Source organism: Crocodylus porosus, unplaced genomic scaffold, assembly GCF_001723895.1.
Source record: "Crocodylus porosus isolate Cpor-Errol unplaced genomic scaffold, CroPor_comp1, whole genome shotgun sequence".
Lineage (NCBI taxonomy): Eukaryota > Metazoa > Chordata > Crocodylia > Crocodylidae > Crocodylus > Crocodylus porosus.
The window spans coordinates 171,432,344-171,458,806 of record NW_017728906.1 but is presented as its reverse complement, the minus strand read 5'-3'; the positions used below and the strand labels follow the sequence as shown (position 1 = coordinate 171,458,806).

The following is a 26,463-nucleotide window of genomic DNA, read 5'->3' as shown; positions in this document are numbered from 1 at the left end:
ATACTCCTCTTTGGAGATAGCACCCCCCTTCCACCAGGTGTACGCCGCCTTTTTGGCAATCTGGCATTCCTGGATGCCATTGGTGAGCCAGGGGGGCTTTCGGGCACTCTTGTCCCCCTTGCTTCTTGTTGGGATGGGCACCCCTTGGGCCCTGAGTATCATCTCCTTAAGGTACAACCACTCGTCCTGGACACTGAGTTCCCCTGCCCTCAAGGACCCCAGCGCCTCTCCCACTTATCTCCTCAACTTGTTGAAGTTGGCCCTCCTAAAGTCTAGGGCTACTACCTTGCTGCAGGCCCTTGACACTGCACTGGATGGTGAATTCCAGCAAGCGATGATCGCTATCGCCCAGGTGGTCAAGAACCTGGATGCCCCTTGCCAGGTCATCGCCTGTGGCCAGGACCAGGTCCAACAGGGCATTTCCTCTGGTGGGACCGTGCACCTCCTGAATTAAGTGGAGGTCCTGTATCTCAGCCAGGAACCTCCTGGAACGGTCCATCCTGGCTGCCTGTTCCTCCCAGCAGATGTCTGGGTAATTCAAATCACCCATGACAACTGCATCCCTTGCCTTAAGTGCCTCTGCAAGCTGGCCCAAAAATTCCCAGTCCCTTGGTTGGAGGGAATGTAGTAGACCGCCACCGTCAAATCGCTCTCCCCAAGGCCCCCTTGAATCTTGAAACTTGTGTTTGGGGAAAGAAAATTCTTTAATGCAAAATGACTCGAGTTTAATCTGAGACAATGTTAACTGTAGACAAGCCTTAAATTTCAACAAGGGACAGAGACTGATGTACAGATTGCTCTGACTGAGCCACAGGTAAGATAACAGAATGAGGCATAATGTTGTGATGTCACCTCAAATGCAACTACTGAAAATAACTGGAGGAAGAATAGGAACCAGATAATATCAGATGACCTAAATAAGAAAAATGTCCATAAAAATACTAAATAAAAAACTGAAAAAAACAGTATTCCTTTGTTACTACACCTACCAGAAAAGGACACTCAGGTACATATAAATGTTTACCACAGACAGAAAGAAAACAGAGTACTTGATAGAAAAGTAGGTTTATGCATGTTCACACACTTGCACTCAAAAGGTTAGATCCAGACATGCAGGCATGTTCAGGTTGTGGTACTGCAAACCTCTTTCCAGATTTCCCGCTAGCAAAAAAGCAGTGCAAAACATACCAAGCAGCACAGTGCAAAGCTGGGTACCCCCCGTGCTGAGGCACCCTGCGTCCGAGCCAACCCCTAGCCAGCTGACTGGGATGCAATCTGCCTCAAGATGGGGGCTCCACGTGCCTCAGTGCATGGGCTCTACATGTCACTCAGAGACAAGGGAGCAGCCAGACCAGAGCCACCTACTCGCTGCCCCTTCTCAAGGCACACTGCACCCCAGCCAGCTTTGCAGCATGCAGAGACAGGGGAACAGGCAGCCCAGGGTCTCTACATGTCATTCCCCAGCTATCTGGGGCACAGGGTGCCTGAATCTGGGGGCTGCCTGCCAGCTAGACCACACGCTAAGGCTCCCTCTGCAGCACATGGAGCTGTGGGACAATGTGTCCTGCTGCAAAGCGCATAAGCAGGGGCGTGCACTGCAGCACAAAGTAGCAGTACAAATTTGTGCTGCTGCAAATGCAAGCCCCTGCTCATACGGACACAGCCCAAGAGTCCAACTTCTGTAACCAGAAGAACTAAGGCAAACCCTGCAGCAGGAATGGAGTTTCTTCATGAGCTTCTCTGAAAAGGCACTCTAAATAACTAGCTTATAAAAATTACCAAGATGACTGAAAAATGCAACCATTACACCCTTTAACTATTTTATAAGTGCTTAATGATCATGAATAATAAATACAGCATTCTGTGGCTTACAAACTGAGCCACACAGAGAAAAGTAGTAGGCCATGTTACTCTAAAGTCAGGCAGAAGTAAAGGCAGAGTGATACCTTAGAGACTAACAAGTTCAGAGAGGCATAAGCCTTCATAAGTGATAGCCTCCTTCATCAGACACTACAAAATCCACATTGTAAGGGTTTGTAAAGACTGATGAAAATGATGTTCAGAAGGAGGCATTGTTGGGGGTCTTAGCTCATGGCCATTTACCTTATTATTATTTGTATACTATTTGCATGTTATGAACAATGAATGCTTTGCTAGATCGGTGTCATGACACTGACAGTTCAGGTATAACTTACTAATTTTTTTTATATGACAACTTAATTCCTAATTTAGCTACGGTAATTCTTCTCAGAACCAAAGAAACAAAAACAACTACTCAAAAATCCCAAAATGTAATAACAACACAAATGTGACATTTGATGCTTGCTAAAAATCACTAGCTCTTAAATAGCAGGAAAATATCTAGCATATGATACTGTACAGATAAACACTAACTCAGTACAGTGAGAGCCAGCATCCTGACAGAGACATTTTGTACTTTACTACAGTTTAAAAAAAGATACGCTGCAGTGCTCCAGTTCCTGATATATCAGATTACTGTACTCAAGACCTATCATTTGTTGTTCAGAGCAAGTAACTTCCTTACTAATGCCTGTTCAACTTCAGTCACAGAGCCCAAAAAGGATAAAAATACATTACTTAACTAACCCCACATTACCCAGTTTTGCAATTTTCTTCATGAGTGACATCAGTTTAGCTAGGCAGTGCCACAAAGAGGATGGAACAACCCTACAGGACAATGCAATTCTATGGCTAACATGATCTTTCAACAGAGAAACAGGGGAATAGCATATTGGAAGAGGGAGGGGATTTTTACCTCAGTATGGGGCACTGAAAAGACTAGAATAGCACATACAATGCTAGCGTCCACATTTTTTAAATGCTAACAGATTGAAAATGAAGCGAAACAAATCATAAAAAATTATTCAAGAGCTGGAGAAAATGCCCTGTTGTTGGATACTTAAAAGGCTTGAGCTATTTAATTTAATCAAAAAGACTGAAATGACTTGATCAATATGCAAGTAACTTCACAGTGAGATAAAATGAACATTAATGAGCTCTTTAATCAAGTAGAGAAATGCACAACAAGAACGCATGCCTAGAAGTGAAAGCCTGACATTCACATTAGAAAAAGCACTTATTTTAAAGCCATAAGGATGAGAGACCATTGGGACAAACTACTAAGGGAAGTGGTGGATTTTTCACCTCAATGTGTTCAAATAAAAAGAACAGGATTCTAAATTCTCTTTTTACTAGGAACAGTCAAGCATTAAACTTACCTGAATGAAAGTGGCACCCTCTAGTGCTTCTTTTAAGTCTGAACAGCCATGGATGAGAGAGAACTGCTTCTCTGCGCTCAGCGTTCCTTTCAGCATTCCTGACTTTTCCAGCTCTCTCATTTGCTTGCTAACAGAAACAGAACACACATATAGTTATACAACCAGCTCTTTTTACTACTTCAGAACCACAGTTAAGTCCTTCAAATTTAAAAAACATTTAATAACCTTACTGTGTTTTGGCTACTTTGCAATGCTACCTTAGGTACATTTAATAAGCTTTAAAAAGTGTTGCCAAAAGTTTGAAATCTCTCAGTTAAAGGAAAGGCAAGACAGGGAGAATAGAGGGGAAACCAACAGGATAGAAGTGGTAGAGAAACACACACAGCTTTTATTATTCCTTTTCTGTCCTCCTCAAATATGGCTTTAGAACAAATGTACTTTCATTCTGGCTCCATCAAGAATCTAATCCTGATTCTGTACCACTGAAAGTAACTATTGCTTTGCTTTTTGTTCTACTGAAAAGAGGATCAGACCCTTATTATGGTGGTACTACTGGTAGAAAGAGTATCACATAGTCCACCTTAAAACAGACTTTTCTGACTTTTTCATGGTCAAGTTTCTCTGCAGGAATGCAATATTGCTGCATATAAAGTGTCCGCGTGGGACACTTTTTCAAAAAAACAGGAAACAATTTCTGTTCTATAGTAATTACCTTCACAGGAAGAAAAAGTTTTAAAAGAGCTCACTAATGTAAGATTAAGAAACAAAAGGAATTATAGGATTCAAAGTCTGGAACTTGAGGCAAGACATTTTCAAATTGTAAATAAGATGCACGTTTTTAAGCACTGATGGTAATTATCTGTTGATACCAGTAATCTTGGGATGTGACAGACGGCGTATAAAGTGAAAGAGAATCTTACAAATCAAGACTGAAAAATCAAAAGACAACTGACTGATTAGGAGTACAATTCCTATTTAAAAAGCCATACATTTCCTTTCAAATAATATAATATATTAACTTGTTTAATCACAGCTTATATCCCAAAGAAAGTCAGACCAAAAAATCTAAAGCAATTCCTTCTGGCCTTAAACTATTACTCTATTTGTAAATTGTGTATGAAATTTGCTTAAGTTTCTTAGAGCACAGCATGTGCCACTTGCCAGTATTATCAATCCCTAAATAATAGCAATTTCTGTATTAAAAGTACAGTTTGGGAAACAAGACTAGTTCAACAAAGAAAGCATTCTATGGTAGAAAAGCTTAGTTTGATAGGGAAAGTATTCTATGGAGAAATACGTTAATAAGTTTTATAAAGTACAGAAGGCAGAAAAAATGCACCCTCCAGCTGTTCAGAGAGCAGAAAAAGTAAACTACCAACTGCCAGTGCAAGGCTTGTGCTTTAATTTGTACATGTGATCTTGCATACACAAATATTCTAACTAGCCATGTGTATATCCAGTTACATTATTTGGGCAAGGAATCATTATACTTAAATCAGGCCATGCAATCCTATGTATTAATTTCCTTTTAATGTGATGCAAAAATGTTTATACAAGCCAGGTTCAACTCCACCTGTACCTCAGACCTCCTTTCACTTGTTGTGCCCATCCAGCCTCAATGTCCTGTCCTTTTCCTCTTATTATTTCTACTGCATAAGGCTCCAGCAGAAGATTGGGTCCCTCGTGCCTTTCCTTAAGCACCATAAAAAACACACAGCAAGAGAGTTACCACCCTGAAGACCTTATCTAAGTAAACGAGACAGTGGGTAGAATGAACTGTCTGGAGGCACAGCAGGTCTGTGGCAGAGCCAGAAACAGACTGCAGGTACCTAGGGTCGCTTCTTGTCCTTTTTTTTAAACAACTGCTACATATTCCTCTTGGAAACAGAATGGATATTGCAACCCTTAGACATATGTAGTAAAGTAAAAGCTGCATTATCCAGCACCTTACAAGCTGGCATACTCTATTAGCCTGAATAAAAGGTAAAAGTGAAACCAGAAGTGCTTCCAGTTTCACCAAGCCCCCACAGCCTGGGGCATGGCAGCCTGCATAGGGCCCACCTCCTTGTCCCTCAGGGCCCACGGGAGACGCGGCGATGTGGCAGGAAGGACAGCAATGCGGCGGGAGTGGTGGTGACGCCCCGGATGTGGGGGAAGAGGCGGCGGCCCGAACTGGCAAAGATGCCTGTTCAGGCCTTTCAGTTAACCAGCATATTTTGTTATCCAGCATCCCCCATTCCCCATGGATGCCGGATAACAAAGCTTTTACTGTATATCCTAGTGAGTTCCCTGGGCTGCTGGAGTACTAACGTTCTGTTTGCAGTGGTAGCAGATGACAGAACAAGAAGCAATGGTCTCAAGTTGCAGCAAGGGAAATTTAAGCTGGATATTAGGAAAAAACTCTCCCACTAGGAGGGTGGTGAAACACTAGAACAGGTTACCTAGAGAGGTGGTGGAATCTCTTGAGGTCCCTTCCAACCCTCATTTTCTATGATTCTGTATCTGTTCCCTGACCAAGCTGCTGCTCTCTTTTCTGCTTCCTGCCTTGTGCTCCCTACCTGATTGGATGCTCTGCTTTATGTTCCCTGTCCTAGTTACCACTGTGCTGTCTATCCCCTTCCCAATCTGCTACCTGCCACATACAGGCTGCCTATGCCACTTCTGGCATTCATGTGGTAGGTTTACCACCCCTGCAATAACAGATTTGTTATCGATCTTATTTCCTCACTTTAAAAGGTATATTAACTGATGGCTGAACCAATGAAGAAAATGAACCAAACTAATGTCTTAGGGGTAGAAAAGCATGAAGCCACTTCTGACCTGGAATGTGCCAGATGTTTACCTGTACTCTGGCTTGTCATTTTTAATAGCTTTTTTCTATTGATTTTAGCCTTTTCTTTAAAATAGATTCAAGTAATTTTTGTGACTATCTCTGGGAAAGCCTTATTATACAATACCATACAGTGCCCAGAATGAGAGATAAAAATGGATCAATTACAGCAATTTTTAGCTTCTACTCTAAGAAGTGCTGTGCAAGTCTGGATAAATAGACAGACACATGACATTCCTATTGGGTCTCAGGTGGCAGTATTACAAATAGAATCCTATAATTCATTCTTTTTGTGTAGGAACAAAGCCAGAAACTTGAAAGGGGCACAACATTTTTTAAGTCAGTTTGACTTAAGGGAGTTTTGGGGAGCAAGTCAGCATATTCAAGATCCTAATTTTATATAAGGACTAAAACTTTTCTCCTGTATAAGTTTTCACATGTATACTCTGCAGGCCAAACAGGCACTGAATTCAGCCCTTTCCAATTTCTGAAACTTAAAATGGCCAAAAATGCTCTGATGGAATGTTTTTCAGAGAATGCCATTTTGTCATAATCAAAGTGTTTCATAGGGACAGTTTGATTTCAGAGTCTTAACAGAACCCAGGTATATTTTCAAACCTGCCTGGTTCTCTGCCAGCTCAACTGCCCGGCTCCTCAACAGTTCAACCTGGCTGCTGGGGAGCCCAGACTTCCAAGCTACTGTCTCTTCAGAAGCTGTCTGGTAGGATGATAGAGAGCAGAGAGCTTAAAAGCTTCAGGTGCCCAGGCTCCACTGCCAGGTGCCTGGTGGTCTGTCACACCAAGGATCCCCAAAGCTCGGAAAGCAGCTGGAGAGGCATTCAAAAAGGAAACCAGGAGCTTGAGAGATCCAATTCTAATGCAAGCCAGTACATTCAACCTTCTGGCACCCCCACATCTTGTAGGATAGACTGTTTTAAGTCCTGTCTCCCAAAAACCAAGACTCCTAGCTCAGCCACAACTTCCAGCTTCTGGTTTATTCTCAACCTGTCAGGTAGGATACCATGAGACAAAGCAGCCCGGAAAGTCTCAGTATACAACTATACTTCCTATTCACTATCCCAGTCAGCACTATGTCAAAGTATGCTGTGCACTGCATGTGTGTTATCTCCTGAATCAGCAGCCTCACAGCAGCAGACAGGCTAAACAGCTCTGCCTCTTATCTAGGATTGTAAATAGCAATTAAATAAGTACCCTTTTAAACTCCCCTAATGTTATCAGTTAAACAGTTAACCAGTAACATGTATCCAGCTGGGATCAGCCCCTACCTGTACTCCCTTGTTCTCTGGGTGGCAGCAGTGGGCTGGGAAAGCACCTCACCTGCTGAAGTAGCCCACAGCTTTATAGGGATGAGGTGAGGTTTGCTGCTGTGCCTGCAACCAACCCCAGCCTCGGGCAGCCACACGCTGGTGGCAGCAGCAAGCTGGGAAAACCCCTTGTCCACTACTGCCACTGGTGTGTGGCTGCCCAGGAGCAGGGGCTGCAGGGTCAACAGAGCCCTGGCCTGACTCATTGCTGGCAGCTGGCATACCTGTGCCTCAGGCAGATGATGGGGAAGGAGCCAGGGCTGTACTGCCACAAGAAGAATCGGGCCCCTTGCAGCTTCCCTGTCATTCATCCCAAGGTACACATGCACCTGCCACTGGCAATGAGCTAGGCCAGGGCTCCACAAACCAGTGCAGCCGCTTGAAGCCTCCCCACTGCCCTCTGCAAGCAGCCTGGACTCCAGGTAGGCCCCCGCTGCCAACCACAGAACCCAGGCTGCTTGTGGTAGGCAGCAGGGAGGCTGCAAGTAACTGCACTGGGGTCCATGGAGTCCCAGCTCAGCTCATTGCTGGTGGCAGGTGCATGCACACTCAGAGTGGACAGTGCGGAAGGGGCCAGGCCTGTGCTGCCACAAGAAGGACCAGGCCCCTTGCGGCTCCCCACAATACTAGGTAATAGTCCTCCCTCCCACTTCTTGCTCCTTCCCCCCTTCCTTCTTGCCTGCCCTGCCTCCTTCAGAGACATTGCACTGTTTCCCTTTCCCCACCTCTTCCCTACTGAACTGCTCCCCACCCCATGCTAAATAATAACTGGTAAGATATTATTGGTTATCAAGATGTAAACATTTAACCATTCACATCCCTACTCTCATTGGAGATAAATACTTAAAGGCAAAAATTACTGTGGGTGAGGAAGATACTGTGATACTCAGAAGCTTATCTAAAGTTGTGCACAAACATTCAGATAATCCAAGAGACTTCTCACAGGTTTGTTCTCCTGGTAGAAAAACTTACTCAAAGCCCCATGTACAGATATTCAAATGCTGAGGCCCTGAAGACTGGAGAGCTTGCAGTGCTAAAGCTGCGGCAGAGGGGGTGACAGGGCTGTGTACCTATTCTAGCACTAGCCAACTGCCTGTCAAGAATGACCTGGGGGTGGGGGGACTGGGATGGAGTGCCACCACCTAATGCCCCATGCTGATACTGTTCTGCCTCTTGCAGGGAGCGGGGTGGGAGAGTTCAGGCCAGCAGTGCTGGCCTCAGCTCCTCCACCCTCTGTCCAGTCCTCAGCACCACTTCAGAATCATGATGGCACTCCACCACACTTGGAGCACTCCGATTGGCTGTTTCTGTCAGCCAATCAGAGTGCAAATAAAGCATTACAGACAGACAGACTTAGGCTTTTATAACATTAGATACTCTGCAGGCTCCCTTAGTATGACTAACAGATGGCAGCAGTGCATAGGGCAGCCCTGATGGGCAGCCTGGGCCAGCCAGTTGTCAGCCTGTGTTTTCCGCCAGCACAAATGTGCGGATTGTGAAGGGAGGTATGTTCTGCTTTCTGCTGAAACAGCAGAGTCCGGCATGAAACAGACACACTGTCTTCTGGGGAAGGCAGCGGGGAGGAGGAGAAAAACTATTACACTGCCTTGGTGTTCTAATAGTGAAGAAGATTTTCCTAACATCTGATCTAAATCTACTTTGCTGCAACTTCAAGCCACTGTCTGCATCCTACTCTTTGCAGCAAAAGAGAAACAGTGTTCTCCCTCTTCTTTATGGAAGCCCTTCAAGTATTTGGAAGCCACTGTCATGCTCCCTCTTAAGTGCTTTTCCACAAACTAAACATGATTATTTCCTTCAACCTCACATCATTTGGCTTCCCTTCTAAATCTTTTATTATTTTTGTGCAGTTACTTCACACTGCAAACTGATACTGAATCTGTGACCCACCAAAACTATTAGATCATTCTTTACAGTCCTGCCAACCAGCAATGTGCCACACATTTTGTCTTTTTTTTTAAATTAGTGTTCTTCAAGGTACAGCTCCTTGCATTTGTCAGCATTGACCTTCATTCTGTTAGCTCCCACCCACCTTTTCAAGATCTCAAGATCCTTCTGAATTGCACTCCTATCCTTCGGTGTGTTTGCAATCCTTTCCAGTTTTGTCATCTGTAAATTTGCTCAAGAAGGCACTTGCTTTTTGGAAGCTGAAACACTCACTGGCCTAATCTATATTTCAAAAGAGTAGATCTAGTTAAAGAAAAAAATTGTTACTAGAATTTATTAACACAGAAAGAGAGAATTCACTAAAGTAACGTCTGAATCAATGCAACATCTGAAACAATTTTTATCTGTCTACCACTATTGTCTAGAGGCCCCGACAAAGATCAAAGCTCTATTGTGAAAGGTGTTGCATGAACAACAACCAGGGTCAATCCAGGATTTAACTCATATTTAATACAAAGAAGATGGAAAAGTAACAGATATTTCACAAAAGGAAGCTTACGAAAAGTAGAAACTTGGACAAACTACTAGAGAGGAGTATAAAAGTATTACTTGGGTGTACAGAGATAAAAGTCAGGAAGGCCAAAGCGCAATTGAAGTTGCAGCTAGCAAGGGACATGAAGGGTAAGAAGTATGTCATCAACAAGAGGAAGATCAGGGAAAGCATGGGTCTCTGACTGAACATGGGAGGCAACTTAGTGCCAAATGATGAGGAAAAGGCCAAAGTACTCAATGCCTGTTTATAACTCAGTCTTCACTGGCAAGGTCAGCTACCAAATTAGTGCACCTGGAACACAGTTTGGGGAGAAGGTGGGCAGCCAACAGTGGCAAAAGAACAAGTTAGGAACTATTTAGAAAAGCTGGATGTGTACACGTCCATGGGGCCAGATGCAGTGCATCCGTAGGTGCTGAGGGAGTTGGCTGATGTGATTACAGAGCCACTGGCCATTATCTTTGAAAACTCATGGCAATCAGGAGAGGTCCGAGATGATGGGTAAGGGAAAATACAGTACCCACCTTTAAGAAAGGGAAGGAGGAGAATCCAATACAGACTAGCCCGCTTCACTTCAGTCCCTGGAAAAATCAGGGAGCAGGTCCTCAAGGAATCCATTTCTAAGCACTTGGAAGAGGTGATTAGGGACAGTCAGCATGGATTCACCAAGGGCAACTCATGACTGACCAACATGCTTATCAGTGGCAATGTGTAAGGGGTGCCTGGGGGTGCACATGCACCCCTTGAGAGCAGCGGTGCACCCTCTGACCAGCCATACTTCCTGCAAGCGCTGGCCAGGGAGTGGAGTGCTGTGGCGCACCCAGAAGCAGCTGCAGCCACTTCCAAAAGTCACATTTTATTTTTACTAAGTTTTTTTTCCTGGCAATTCCGTCCCCAAATTGTGGGGATAACCATTTTCACAGGGTTTACAGAAACTGTTTTTTTTCCATGGTTTCTGCGAAAAATGCAAAATCGCAAATAAGGTAGATCCCTAATTACTCCCCTGTATTTAACACTAGTGAAGCTACATCTGAAGTCCAGTTTTGCACCCCTCTCCCTCCCTCCCTCCCCCGCCCCAACTACAGAAAGGATGTGGACAACTTGGTAAAGAGTCCAGTAGAGGGCAACAAGAATGGTTAGAGGGCTAGGACACATGATTTTAGAGGAGAGGCTGAGGGAACTGGACTCATTTAGTCTGGAGTAGAGAAGCCTGAGGGGGGATTTAATAGCAGCCTTCAACTACCTGAAGGGTGGCTCCAAAGAGGATGGAGCTAGACTTACCAGCTGCATACCACTCTCCAAGCTTTTCTGCCTAGGTGCTGTGCTGCAGCTGAGTGCACTCACAGGCATTTATCAGCCAAATTATTGGCCACATCAGGCCAATTTCTGATATGATCAATTTTCTTTATATCAGTGCTGATCCAATATTGAGCATCTCTTTAATGCTTTCCTACTGTTCTTTTTTCTCTACCTGGAGACAAGCAAACTATGACAGAGCTCAGCAACTTTTCAGAAGCATTACAGCAAAATGCTAATTTTATGCTTGCACATTTGTTCCGTGACAAACCCAAGAGACTCCTGAAATAATCTGAAGATAAGGATCAAAATAGCTCTGTTTAAACAAAATGTATATCCATTATAAGGGATTAAGAAATTTGATATCACTCTCTGTGCTTTCCCACAAGCTTTTAGTATTTTCAGCTGCTCTCCAAAAGGTGAAAATATTCTGACATTGCAACAGAATTGAGAGGATAGAACAGGATATCACTTTACTCATGCCCTGTTTCTTATCCTCTTCCTCTAAAGCAGGAGTGTCTATGGGAGTGGTCCACTGGCCAAATAGGATCCATGGACCCCTTCACAGTTGGCAGGGTAGGAAGGGACCTGAGCAGATCATCAAGTCTGACCCCCTGCCATGGCAGGAAAAAATGCTGGGGTCAAATGACCCCGGCTGGGTGATTATGTAGCCTCCTTCTGAAGACCCCCAGGGTAGGAGCGAGCTTCCCTTGGAAGTTCGTTCCAGATCCTAGCCGCCCTGACAGTGAAGTAGTGCTTCCTGATGTCTATCCTGAACTTACTCTCAGTCAACTTGTGGCCGTTATTCCTAGTTACTCCTGGTCGTACTCAGGGAAACAGCGTCTCTCCCATTCCCCACTGGTCCCGCCTGGTAAGTTTATAGACAGCCACCAGATACCTTCTCAGCCTTCTCTTGTGGAGGCTGAACAGATTCAGGTCCCGTAACCTCTCCTCATAGAGCCTGCCCTGCTGCCCCCTGATCATGCTAGTGGCCTTCCTTTGGACCATCTCGATGCTGTCCACATCCCTTCTGAAGTGCGGCGCCCAGAACTGGATGCAGTACTCCAACTGTGGCCTGACCAATGTCACATAGAGGGGGAGGATCACCTCCTTGGACCTGCTTGTGATGCATCTGTGGATGCATGACAAGGTGCGGTTACCTTTACTGACTGCATCCTCATATTGGCGGCCCACGTTCATCTTGGAATCAACAGTGACTCCAAGATCCCTTTCTGCCTCTGTGCTGACAAGAAGGGAGTTCTCCAGCCCATAGGTTTGCTGCTGGTTCTCTCTCTCTAGGTGCAGTACCTTGTACTTGTCAGTATTGAATCCTGTTCTTATCCAACCACACCAGTAACCTGTCCAGATCTAGTTGTAGCCTGTCCCTCCCTTCTGTCGTGCTCACTTCTCCCCACATCTTCTCTCCACACCTTCCCGCCTCCCTACCTTGCCACCATGACAAATTCTGCGCACATGGTGCCTGCTCCAGGATTTGCACTGCATATGGTACCTGGAGGCACCGTTTCCAGCATGGGGCCTGAACTGACTGAAGCAGGTATCATGTATGGTGTGCATCCTGGTCTAATTGCAGCAGGCACTGTGCATCCTGGGCCATACATGGGGCTGGTCCAGCACACGTCTTGTGTATGGCATGGGTCAACAGACCCAGAAGCACATTGAGGTCTAGATGACAGGGCTCCATGGGCTAGATCCAGCCTGTGGGCTGTATCTTTGACACCCTTGCTCTAAAGCATTAACTAGTTGTCTCTGTCAGACAGGACACTGGGATAGATGGAGCTGCAGTCCGACCCAAGAAACCAATTATGTTTTTAAAGAAAATGTTGTATTACCGCAGAAATTCTGTTGCTAATGATTAATATTTACTTTACTAGTCTGTCAAATGAATTATGTTCTGGGGCACAAAATAACTAACCCAATTAGGTAAGAATAGCATTCAGTTACTGGTTTTAATAGTTTGCAATTTTGTATCTTCTAAAATTTTAGTTATGGGGGAGGGGGATTTTTCTACTAATACTATCTTTCCTTTTCCTCAAGATAACAAGTCCCCAAATAGTACAGATTTGAAGCAGCACTCACTTCCCATAAGACAACCCCAAACATATGAAGAATGACTACTGTTTAAAATTTCTCAGCATAAATCATGGCAATGCCAACATGAATATCTCAATTCTCACACTACCTGTTACCAGAGCACCTGCAGAGGACTCCACCCTAAGGAATTTCCCAGGAGATGCTTGTTGGTTAGCATACAGCAAGAACAGCAGCAGCAGCTAAAGCAGTGTTCAACAGCATCAGGAGTCAGAGTTACATGGTAAACAAGTTTCTCAGTGTCATGTCCCTTCAAGGATTTAGAGGACTGGAAGAAGTCAAAGGAATAGCTCTGGAGAGCAAATCATGTTTGCTATGGGATCTCAGAAAGCTCTCTACTTATTTGGATTTGGAGAATGGAGGAAGGAGTGGGGGAAAGGAACAAATGCAAGGAAACATTTTTTATTTTGTCAATGATTTTCAAAAAAAATCAAAAGCATAAAATCAGTACAACAAAACCTCAGTAGTATCTTGAGTGATGATAAAATATCAAATTTGTCTGGACACTAATATCAATGAATTGGACAAACAGGGATTGTATATCTATTACTCCATCTTGCCTATATATCACTAAGAAGCAGTCAGAGTACAATTTTGCAAGTTAGCCACATTAGGAGAATTCCCATCTGCAAGAACACAGATCATTATGCCTATATTTTTATTTCAGACAGCTTCCTAAAACAGTGTACCTATTTCCCTACACAATTAATTTTTTCCACTACATTAATGTAAAACAAAATTTGTTGTAAAGAACACATGAATCAGTGACCTAAGGGTGAGCTGGGGAAATGCATGTCAGCACAAGCAAGTTGTAGGATTAAATCAGGAAAAGGTACTTATTTGTTCTTCTAACTCCCCTAACTTTAAACTTTAGCATACTGTACTCTTCAACCAAAAAGGCTATTACTTGCAGGAAAGGAATTTAATGAATGGCAAAAAGTTCAACTTAATACAGAGTTCAGGAGACTTTAGTAAGCACTATGCTTTAGAATTGTTCATTAATTCCCCATCAACAGAGCAGTTCTTGGTTGCCCTATCATAGCAAGTCCTCGATAAGACAGCTCCTAGTATTAGTTCTAGCTGGGTGCATGTTGTTTTTAAAAAGTGTCCCTCCACTTCTCACTTGCTGTGTCAGGGCTTTAACTTCCCTGTGCTTGTCAACAGTTAGATGGGTAGGAAATCTGTCATGCATAGTTATGCCTTAGTAAACTTATCCCTGTTTCTGGGGTCTGTTGCGTGTGTTCTCTCCACTAACACCACCAAGTTTCAACACTTCTTACTGTAGCCTCAGGTTCCATGATTCTACCAATTATTTCTTGGCATACAAGTAATCTGTTATTCAAAACACTTCCCACAAGGTACACCAGTATTTTTAAATTTCAGTTACTAATACTGTTACTGTGTCAACTTTATTGATATCCTACTTTCCCTTCAATCTCCTCTCACGTCACAGACAACTGAGATGGAAATGTCTATTTTACACATACAGACATGGAACTAAACTCAGTTATGGAAGATTTGTGAAATCCCTTAAGTGTTTGCAACCTAGTTCTCTCAGTTTCCCCTCTAATCGTACTAAATATTAAGTGGTTAATAATTCCTCCCCCTTTCAAAAATAATTTGACAGCTGAAGCCATTCCTTAAAAACCACTGTCCCATGGTAAAAGGGATGATCTGGGAACTCTATTCTTCTAACACATTCAAATTTCTTCCAACTGTTTTAAGCAGTTACATGAATTAATTTAATGGCACGTGGATGAACAGATGTTTGATGAACAGATGTTTGATTTAATGGCTATAGTGGAACAAGTCCATGTAAAATGTTAAATCCTGGTGTCGTCCCAATGGGTTTTTTTTCTAAACTATCCTAAAGGAAGATAAGGAGATCTAATAGCACTAGTTTCATAAAGCAGAAGTAGGCATCTTTGTTTTGCAGGAAACACATATAACAGCTGCTCCTTTCCTTTCTTCCTTGGGGGAACTATCATGCAGCGAGAGGATCAAATCTCTACATCTGCATCCAAAAACAGAGACAGATTAGTGATTCTCAGCAAGGGTGATAGGTGCTACGAGAACCTTTCAAAGATAGTGTGGCATGGGAATCACTGCCACACCCAAGTAAAAGTTCCCCACATACACAATGTAGTCAGATGAGAAACGGCTGTGGTACACACATGCTTCTGCCTCCATTAGGGTTATCTGATCAGCCTAAAAACAGGTGTTTCTGACTGTTTTGTCTCTGCCCTTCCCAGTCCAACCCTGCATGGTATATCCCAAACTGGACCAAGAAGGGCTGAGGCAACAGCAGGTGTTTCTGCCAGCTTTCAGCTTATGAGGTAACCTATGAGGAGTATATGCATGCTATAGCCTTTCCTGGTCAGGCTGTGCACAAGGCACATGGGGCACCCAAGCTGAGGCAGCGACAGCAGCATCACCACTGTTGAGAAACACTGAGATAAGCTGAGGCAGTACAACAGTGGTTCTCGTTATGGGTACCACCAAATTCAGAAGTTGTGGAGAGGTGTCCTGAGTTTAACTAAGCTCAGAAATGCCTCTGCTCTACAGAGGTACAGCAGGGCTGTCAACCACATAGCTTGCAGGTTAGATTTGGGCCATGGAGCCTCTCTATCCAGCCCATAGGCTACTAGAGGACACCAAAAGTTGGACTCTTTGGCACCACTGGGTATAGCTATCAGCAGTAAGCCAAGCTTGCTATGCTGGACTCTAGGTTTTGCCACTTCCACCCCTGCCGGACACTGCACTGGCCGTCACTGTCATCAGATCCTGCACTGCATGCCTCTACCCCCACCAGACACTGAGCTCCTGCTGCCCCCACTCCTACTGGATCTTCCACTTTGTCCCTACCAGACTCTGTGCTCCATCTGCTGCTGGACCCTACAAGGCCCCCATAACCAGACCCTCCACCGCCCCCATGGGACCCTGCATTCTGGCCACAGCTGGACCCTACATGGCTGATACTGTGGGACCCCACACTGCTGCTGTGGCCACTGCAACAACCTTCATGCCCCAGGTTGGATCCAGCCAGCAAGAAGCCCCATGGTTCAGATCCCTTCCAGGTTCAAAGGTGGGTTTGATGACCTTGCTATACAAGATAAGCCACATCAGTAACTCAGCATGATTTACAGCAGGGAGTCTTTTATAAACTCAACACAGTAAGAGCTCTTATGCTAATAATGCACATTTTAATCAGGAAACCTGCCAGCTGACATACCTGTATTACTTGTTCTCCATCCTAACTACATAGTGCTTACCTTGAACTCATTAAGCTATTTGCTTTGATTAAAAATACACTACATCAGGTAGTTTCATAAGTTCTAATTATATATGTACAGGTTAGTTACAAAATAGCTTTTTGAAAGGTGTTGCCTTTCACGTCAGAGTGCCTTGAAGACCAAGCCTTACAGGAAAGGGGACTTAAAAAACCCCAAACACATGCACACAAGCACATGCACACATCCCCCTAACTCGTCTTCTCTGTCATTCATCCTATAAGCTTCTCATTTCTGACCCTGAAGTCCTTGCGTGAAGTCCTGACTCCATTAAAGTCAAGGAAGTCAGTGTAGTCAGCACATCACTCCTGCTTTTTCTGATGGTCCTGCAAGTAAATGACAGATACTACATGTCCCAAACTTGTGAACCTAATGCCATGAGCTGGGGTTCTAAAATGGATGTTGCTTGGTTTTATAAACATGCCATTCACTCAGCCTAACAATTCTGTAGAAGGAGGAGTTCTAACTAAGAGACGCTGAATCACATGGGAGCACAAACAAAGAAAATAAAATCAAATAAAAAGGATCAGAAATGCCAGGTTCCCTCCTCATTGCTCCAAATGGCCAATGGGGAAGCAGGAGAAATCTGAGGTGGATATGGCCACAGAGATGACAAAGAGAGACAGGGAATGGATGAAGAAATAGCTTCAGCCTCATCCATAGCATCAAACAGTGCTGCAAGAAGCCATGAAATAGTTATGGTGCACTGATAGAGATTTAGCAGGCTGATACGATCGCCAATTTTTAAGGAGGCATATTGGCCGATACTGATTCAATTTCCAATACACAGCCCTGCAGCTTGAAGCGCTGTGTCCAGCTGGTAAGTCAGTTGTGGTGAAAAGAGAAGGGGGAGGGAAGGAGAGGGGGGTGCAGATCAAGGGCCCTGCAGTGAGGGAGGAGTGGGGCTGGGGCAGGCACTTGCCCAGATGGGACAGGGCAGGGTGGGGTGCTGGACGGAACCGCAACTTGCCCAGGGGGTGCGGGGAGGGGAGGAGTAGCCGCCGCTACTGCGTGCACCCCAGGAGGTCACAGGGGGCGTGTAACCCCAGAACTGTGCAGGGTGGGTTGGGCTGCAGGTGCGGGCTGATGCCAGGGTTGCGCCAGGCTCTTCCTGGCAGGGGCTGGGCAGGCAGCACTGGCACTGGAAAGCAGGGCTATGGGGGGCAAAATTTGGCATAGCCCATGCAATAGTCTCCCGTCCCAGCACCACTACCATCTGCCCCAAGAGCAGCTCCAGCCCAATCCCCACACGCTGGGAAGAGTCCCGCCCTAGCGGCAGCTGCCTCCAGTGGCAGCCCACCCCACCCATGTCCCATGCAAATCCAGGGTCACACGCCACCCCCCGTGCCCTCCCGGGGTGCACAAAGCAGCGGGAGCCACCCTCCTTCCCACGCCCTCCAGACAAGCTGAGGCTCCATCCCGCACCCCGCCCCACCCCAACCAGGCAGCACCTGCCCCAGCTCCACACCTTCATCGAAGGGACTCTGACCTGCCCCCCACCGACACCTCTTCCCTCCCCCCTCCTCTTCCACCATAACAGACTTATTAGCACACCAAGCTGCTGGGCTGTGCTCCTTGCTGCCTACATCCTGCACCGCAGCTGCGTGCATGCACAGGTATTTATCAGCCAAATTATCAGCCACATCAGGCCGATTTCCAATACACTCAATTTTCTTTATATCAGTGCTGAGCCAAAATTGGACCGATGTACTGGTGCACCTCTAATGATTGCACAATATATGGTCTCACCAGCAAGTGTGAAGCTACATCACAAACCTCCCTAAGAGTGGGCTTTTTGTCCATTCAATATGCACTCGACAGCAAAGGGAGGCAATATGTCCCCTAGGAGAAGCAAACCTCTGATCGCTACCCACACTATATGCCACTACGAACCCAGGCACAGTACTAGCCAGTTTGGTTTCTGTGATAGACAGGCATGTCCTAAAAAGCACAGAGTAGAAGAATCTGCAACAGCTCTGGCCTCAGAGGAGTCACCGAGCACATTTTCTCTGTTGTGGACCCTGTTCATACTGGGCTACCTCAGAGGTATTCCACTACAACCCTTTTTGGGGACTACTTACTTTTCCCCACATAGGCCAGCTGTCAGCTCAGCCTACACTTCACCATGGAAGGAACCACTTGTTATCTTGAGGTGGAACATCTGGCTCATGGTCTGTCAGTGCAACTACACAAGACGTTGACTGCACGGTAGCCTAATACTGCGCAATAGCATATCACAGCACTAACAATACTAATACACTACTGCACAATATTATTAGGCTACTGCGCAGTAGCATCACTTAAAAAATATTTGCTGGTGCTATTGCTCAGTAACTCCAGTTACTGTACATTTATTTAGTTCTTGTATAAGCAAGTACTAAATAAACGTGCAGTAGCATCTTTTGTAGACATGACCTGTAATAAGCAAAGCATACAGAATTAAGGTCTGCATAGCTCCAATGTGACAACGTGTGTGTGTGTAAAGTTTTAATTATGCCTCCACTGGTATAAAGACTAAATTATGACTAGCCTCTTTAAAACGTCTTTCTTGAGCTTTTAAAATTCTCATTGTAACCAGCCAGTAAATTACATCATTAGTAAGAATTCCTGTCTCACTAGTTAGCACTTCTAGACTTTTAATAAATAGACGGAACACTGATCCTTGCAAGTAACTGCTGAGAAACTGCCTGGTTAACATCTGTCCATATTGAAAATTGGGTATTTACACTTTGCTGCCTTTTTATTCAAAAGCCTCAATGTTGATGTTGTCACCTTACCTTTGTACCAAGTTCTCCATTGTATTTCTTTTTTTTTAATTATGAATTTGCTACATGTATAGCTGGACAGTGACTGACGTTTTCAATAGGAGACTGAACTTAAGTTTCTAAACCTTTTTTAAGGATGAAAAGGCATTTTTTTCAAAAGCAGCTAGTGACTTTACACTTCAGAAAATCCCAAACCTAGAAGCCTAAAAAGTGAGGTTCACTTCAGCCATTTCTTTAAAAATATTCTCACAGATTGAGAAAGTGAATGTAAGATCTGTTGTGATGCCAGTTTATCACAAGTCAAAGAAGTCAGGTGACCTACCTAATGTTTTCCAGGGCGCTCGTTATCTGCTGTTGCACAATATCGTACAGTATCACTTTGAAGCCTCCTGAAGCAAACACCATCGCCCAGCTGCGGCCTATAAGTCCGCTAAAAAGGAAATAAAATAAGTTTATTTGTATAATGGCAAAGTTCATTTCTGGACCATCAAATGATTTAAGTGGGAAAAGACAACACTTATTTGGAAAAAGGGTAGGTTAAAGCAAAGGAAAAATGTTGATATGCCACCATAAGCGGCCATAAGATAAACAATCAGGAATGAACACATCTTTGTAAATGGTTAACTGTTTCTGCACAGATAATAAAGCAAGATTTGTTGTTTTTTAATTTTGGGCTGTGGCTGTGGCTGTGGCTGTGGCTGTGGCTGTGGCTGTGGCTGTGGCTGTGGCTGTGGTGTGAAGGGAGAGTGGAAAAACTGTTGGCAATTTAAAATATTTAAGGTAGGCTCTAAAGAATGTGAGAAGTCATTAAAAACATAGGCCTCAGTTCTGAGATGCACCTCCTAAGTAGTGTGTGGTACTGCATGGGGAAGAGCAAAGTTAGGATTTAATTACAGTCTGGGTCCATCATCAGGCACTAGTTAAAGCAGTTTATTAACACACAGTCCTCAAGCATCTCCTATGCCAGAGACTGTGCAGGATTTATTCATCAACAGTTTTTTGGCAAGCTGCATGTTGCAAGCTATGACACAACAGTGCAGAAGATAGGAGAAAACCACAATAAAAACAGGTCATATTTCTATAGTACCTTCTCTCCCAGGACCTCAGAGTAATGCAGAGACACTAATGAAATACATTTCACAACACATATTAATCTCCTTGGCAAACGGAAAACCTGAAGTTTAAAGTAGTAAGGTTAAGCAACTTGACCAAGATTACATAGGATGTCCATGATAAAATCCAAGGAGCCCCACCTCCAGTTATGTGCTTTTAAATTATCCCACCTGTTTCATCTCCTTGTCAAACGATTAACTATTCACCTTTTTTCTTTAAAGGTTCATAAATGCCGTAGCTTTGTATGTTTCAGTCTAGGAGACTACATGATCAACAGAGAAAGAAAACACTGGGAATAAAAGTGAGAACAGGCAATAGGCCAAAGAGAAGAGGAAGGGAAAGGAAAAAATACAAAACAGGAAAGAGATATTGCTCCAACCTTGAGTTAAAAACTAGAACAGGAAGTTTTTTCAAGGAACCAGTGGAAATAATTGGAACAAAAATAGAGTGCAATTTCATGATTCATGTTGCAGAGTAAGCTCTTCCCTCCTCCCCTGGCTCTGAAGAACTAGATGTGATACTGTTAAGAGAAGGCAGAAATAAACACGGGTCTCACCACAGGTAGATTACCAAACACATGCAGATAATAGATCAGACGCATGGCCAAGCTTTGTACTTTTGTAGCCATGGTGCCCTTTCTAATTAGTGGCCCCTATTTTAAGTGTTTCTTAAACCAGATGCAGTTAAGAAAGTGACACTTTGTCATAAAGACTCTCCCAGAAAGTCTGAATAGTTCTGGGGGTGGGAAGTTTGGGGGGATAGGTGGGACTATGCACACTTTTTGCTATATACCACCTTAAAGAAATGCAAGGTATTTGAATATGCTCTTTTTGAATTGAGATGGGTTTCCCTGCCAATATAAAATGTTTACTTTCAGAAGACAGTAGAAAAAATAATTCAAATGGCAAGTTTCTGGTTCATAACTCCTTTGCATTACGATACTTTCAATATAAAGAGAAATAAGTATAGTACGGAGTTCTGAAAATAGGTTCCCCCTCCTTTTTAAAAAAATCAAGTTTATAGTAGGCAGTCAGGCTAACTGTGTACTTTTTTTTTTTTTTTTTTTACTGTCTCCATTTCATGCACTGGATAGCACCCTTCAAGGAAAGTCTAGTGAAATGTCAACATACTGCTCCAGAGACACAAGAGTTTAGCCTTCATTTCAGGTATCTGGGCTGTGCCACACACCCTCACAACATTCCCACTTTGTTGTAAGCCTGCCTGTACACTTTGCGTAGCATACACACAGGAAAATCTTCAGCTTGCCAAATGGCAAATACTGGGGAACTGAGTGCCACCAGTAACTACTAGCTTTGCCACTGTCACGACAGCATAAAAAAATGCCTGAAGACCTCTGATGGTCTCTCAGGAGGCACACAGCAGAGGACTGTAACAGTTGTGCCTTCACCACTCCTACTCCAAGCCACTGATGGTCAGAAAATAACTGTAGAAAAAAAACAAACAACAAATACCTCATACTTTATGAAAAGTTTCAGCTTTACCTTCAAAAACACAACAAAATGCAACCCAGAAATGCTATGCATTTACACCTTGTTCCTGGCAATCACACTTCTAAGTTCCCCTGTGCGTTTTGGGGACATCACTGCTCTGACTTTTCACTCCCTCTTAGCACAGATCTGTTTCGCAACCAGCGACCACCCAAGAAAACGAGGACCCACTCCCATTCCCATACAGCAGCTTGCTAAAAGTAAAAGCCATGCTGGGCTGCACAAAGGAAGAGGATCCAAAGACCCATCAGGCAGGTTACAAACAAGCAGAAGGGCTGGCAGCTGCAGAGTCATTTCAAGCTTGAGATTTGCAGCTGGGTTTTCCCCCAGTGACTTAGGCTGCGGTGGGATAGCTCGTGCCTGCACCCGGCGTTGGCAGCGGCGCCGCCTGGTAGGGACCCGCCGTGCAGCTCCCGTGGCCGGTCCACCCGGAGCACCCGCGCTCAGCGCTTCGCCCTACCTGTGACAGCCGGGGCGCCCCGCAGCCGGCCGAGCGGCGCAGAGCAGGGAGCCACTTGTCCCCGGACCCTCCGCACTAGACAGCACTGGGGTTACCTGCCAACAATCACAGCCCGGCCGGCCGGCCCGTCCCGCGGGGGGTCCATGGCAAGAGCCCGGAGCGTCCCGCCAGCCTCCGCCTCACCAGGACCCTCACTCCCCACGCCCCGCCGCGGAGCTGTCACAGCCGCGCTGATTGGCTCCCGCTACACGCGTTCCTATTGGCTGCCTCGAATCAGCTGCGCCTATGGAACGCCGGGGCTCAGGGCATCGTTGGCCTGAGTGAAGGAAAGAGGCGCGGGCGGGCGGGCGCGACAATCAAGCCCGGCAGCCCGGGCGGAGATGCGTCGGACTGTGGGTGCGCCCTGCTTGCGGAAGGGCAATGCACGTACACTCGCTCTTGCCCGCCGTTCTGCCGCCTCCTGCAGCAAAGGAGCAGGCAACCATAAAGCCACCGAGCTCCTTCCCTCGCACGTGCGGGCCTCTGTTAGCAGCAGGCGGGATGGGGCTGACCCTGCCCAGGGCTCCCGGTGGTGGGGCTGCTGTGTGCGGCTGCTCCCCCGGCATCCAGGGCTGAGTGATGCCTGCCGTCGGACCCTGAGCTGGGCCTGAGGCTTCCCAGAAGCTGGGCCTGAGGCTTAGGATCTTGTTCCTCAAAGCAACAGAGATTAAAGCGTGCTTAGTGTCTTCCCTACAGGAGAGGCAGCCTCCCCCCTAGGCTATTAAACATTGGCACGAAAGATCGGATGGAGGGTGTTAGGCCTCTTAGCCTCAAGTCCACCAGACAAAGCGGGCTGTCTCCTTACCGTCATGTCTGAAAACACCACTGATGCAAAAATCGCGGTTCGTTTCTTTTGGAGACTCGCAAATAATAATTCTCAGGCACACACTATTAGCAGCACAAAAGGTCTATTTGCAAATAGGGTCAGAGCAGAGACAGAAAGTCTCAGATTGCTCCGCCCCCGAGGAAACCCACAGCAGGCACTATATATTCTCTCTCCTGGGCACGTGTGTAGAAACAGGAACTCTTACAGCTCATTTCCGGTTCATACAAACATACATGTGATTACGTCACTTCATCCATCGCATGTGCATTATAATTAACTAGTTAAGTATGCGGGCCGGATAGGCATATATGCATCAGCTAATTACGCACGCTCAGAAAGCTCTCTAGGTCACCAAGAGTTGAAATCCGCCCCCCTTTCAAGGACACAGTCAGTTGAATTCCAGCTTCTGTAATCTGCGTGTGAATTGTCAGGGGGAGTGTGGGGGTAGAGAGTGATTTAGTATAAGAAAAACTAGCAAATTGGCCAAAAGTGGGGGGAGGAATGTCTTTGGTGGTGTTTGTGCTTATCAGGTACGAGATGCAAACTGTGCAGTTCTAACAACACTCTATTCATTATGCGTTTCTAATAATATTTCTAACACCACTAAAAAGAGCCACTGCTTTACAGGCTCCAGGCATCCTTCCTTGGTCTCAAGGGCCCCCTCAGAAAACACCAGCTCTTAGTTTTCACTCAGTTTTTGATAATCAAAAAATAATAACTCAGGTTGTTTCTGTTACAGAGACCTCAGATCCTCCAAAGGTTGCCATGAGGTGAGGAGATAAGTTTGATGTAAGGAGATAAGCACAGGCTCAGGTTTTCACTGCTTGGCTGATCCCCGACTCCCAATGCCCCACTTCAGGTTCCCAGCTCTGTTTGGATCTATTCCAGGAAGTTTCATCACACGATATAATGACATGACTGATCTACTGTACTGTACTCAGGAAGGCAGATGTACATTACTGTTACATTTTAAAAAACCACTAGACTATTGAATACATTGGATTCAACATTTCATAGTTATTTTAATGAATGTCCTAGCATTTATCTCCCAGGTGACTCTCAGCAGTCTCCTGAAGATTTTATCTAATTCCTGGAGACACCAGGGAAATCACGGAGGGTTGGCAACCCTAGCCCCACTTTGCAAGGAGCTAAGCACAGCAACATACAAATTAGTTTTTGAAATGGGATGCTACTCAATTCACAGTTGTGAAGGGGCACCTTGAGTCCAAGAAAGGATGAAAACCACTGTTGTAAGGTGTCAACCTGCCCGCCTTCTGCCAAAAATAAGACTGGCAGGTCCTTTGATCAGAAAGAAGCATTGCTGACTGGCAAACCATCTTTCTAACTGAACCATTTGTCCTAAACCTGAATAGGGACATGCTTTGACAGCAGTTGCATAATAAAATCCACTTTCACAATTTATTCCATGTATTTGCATTGAGTGGAAGGCATTACTGGTTTAGAAAAATAGCTTCCACTAAAACATATTAAAAAGAATGGAAAGATGTTGACCCTAGGTTTTCTAAAAGCTTATCTTTAAAAAAATGCAACATTTGTGGCAAATCGGGCTTGACAATCTTTGTTTAATCTCTTTGACTGGCTTAGAAGTGTTCTTGCTGTTTCTATATTATTGTGCATTGACCCTATGCAGTTCCTACTTGTCTGCATTGTCTTGTAGTCTTATGTTCAATTTCCTAAAAAGAGAAAGAAAGGGTTAATATTTTAAAACACCCACTTGCTATCAGTATTAGCATTACAGTTCAAAAGACACTGCCATTCTAAACTTTTTTGCACAAGTTAATATTCATTAAAAATATTTAAAATTGAAACCCAAATTAATGTGTCTTTATACAGTCATATGAAAGTTTGTTGGGCCATTTCTAATTGTCCTAACAAAAAACATCTTCTAAGTTTGTTTCAGATATTACTTCATACCCTGCTAAAGATTCATTAAGAACTGCATGGTTTCTAAACATTGGTTATTGTGAATTTATGATTACAGAAAGTAAATAACAAGCTATACAATGTCTAAGCAGCAAGGACAGTCATTCTGGTGTCATTTTGATCATTTTTTAACCCAAATTAAAAATATTATGTAACATAACTATGTTCTGTGTTTCAGATGTCCACTGGGCTTGGGAGATGAAGTCTGAGAGGTAGCTCCACCATATCTAATGTACCCCATTGGTATAATGTTAAGATTTATCTTTTGAATATTAATATAAGGCATGTGGGATTAATTATAGAATCATAGAAAATTAGGGTTGCATGGGACCTCACAAGGTCATCTAGTCCAACCACCTGCTCAAAGCAGAACCATCCCCAACTAGATTATCCCAGCCAAAGCTTTGTCCAGCTGGCTCTTCAAAAGCTCCAAGGATGGAGATTGTACCACCTCTCTAGGTAGCCTCTTCCAGTGCTTTACTACTCTCCTAGTGAGCAAATTCTTCCTAATATGTAACCTAAACTTCCCTTGCTGCAACTTGAGACCATTGCTCCCTGTTCTGTTAGCTGCCACCACTGAGAACAGTCCAGCTCCATCCTCTTTTGAACACCCCTTCAGGTAGTTGGAGGCTGCTACTAAATCCCTGTCAGTTTTCTCTTCTCTAAATAAGACCAGTTCTCTCAGCCTGTCCTCATAAATCATGTCCCCCAGCCCCCTCACCATTTTTGTTGCCCTCCGCTGGACTCTCTCCAAGTTATCCACATCCTTTCTGTAGTGGAGGGCCCAAAACTGAACACAGCACTCTAGATGTGGCCTTACCAGTCCTGAATAGAAGAAAATAATCACTTTCCTGAACCTACTAGCAACACACCTACCTATGCAGCCTATTATGCTATCAGCTTTCTTGGCAACAAGGGCACACCGCTGGCTTATAGTCAGCTAATTGTCCACTGTAACCCCTAGATTCTTTTCTGCCCAGCCAGCCAGCCCCAAGCCTGTACTGGTGCATGGGATTGTTCTGTCCTATGTGCAGGACTTTGCACTTCTCCTCTTTGAACCTGATGAGCATGGGCAACTGGTGCCTCCTGGGTCTGGGGGGGCACCAGATCAGCGACAGCAGGAGGGTCCTACCTGTGGCCAGTTGCCCAGCCAGCGGTGAAACTGGAAGTGCACTTCCACCAGCACTACCAGTTTGGCAGCTGGCACTTCCAGGGGGTGCACAGCCAATCTCTGGGGGGGGGGGTGCACCCACGGGCGCCCTTT

The 26,463-nt window shown here is 44.8% G+C and overlaps 1 protein-coding gene and 1 long non-coding RNA gene across 7 annotated transcripts in view; one reads left to right on the top strand and one right to left on the bottom strand.

The window, feature by feature from the left end:
* Window positions 1-19,785, top strand: part of LOC109306675 — a 23,732-nt gene extending 3,947 nt beyond the window's left edge. The window contains exons 3-4 of one of the 5 annotated variants that reach the window (XR_002100071.1): window positions 15,507-15,590; window positions 19,646-19,785. This is a non-coding gene — a long non-coding RNA (uncharacterized LOC109306675). The other 4 variants (XR_002100074.1, XR_002100073.1, XR_002100075.1 and 1 more) reach the window with 4 other exon arrangements.
* The window catches only part of CRYL1 (crystallin lambda 1), an 87,551-nt gene extending 64,955 nt beyond the window's left edge, over window positions 1-22,596 (bottom strand). Inside the window, exons 1-3 of one of the 2 annotated variants that reach the window (XM_019530192.1) lie at window positions 22,486-22,596; window positions 19,632-19,739; window positions 3,240-3,366 (exon numbers count right to left, since the gene is read on the bottom strand). In XM_019530192.1, coding sequence (XP_019385737.1) covers window positions 3,240-3,366; window positions 19,632-19,739; window positions 22,486-22,535 — 285 coding nt within the window. In that variant the 5' untranslated portion in view covers window positions 22,536-22,596. Of the gene's footprint in view, window positions 1-3,239; window positions 3,367-19,631; window positions 19,740-20,801; window positions 20,897-22,485 lie in introns of those variants that run through there. The other variant, XM_019530191.1, reaches the window with a different exon arrangement.
* Window positions 22,597-26,463: the final 3,867 nt, after the last annotated feature.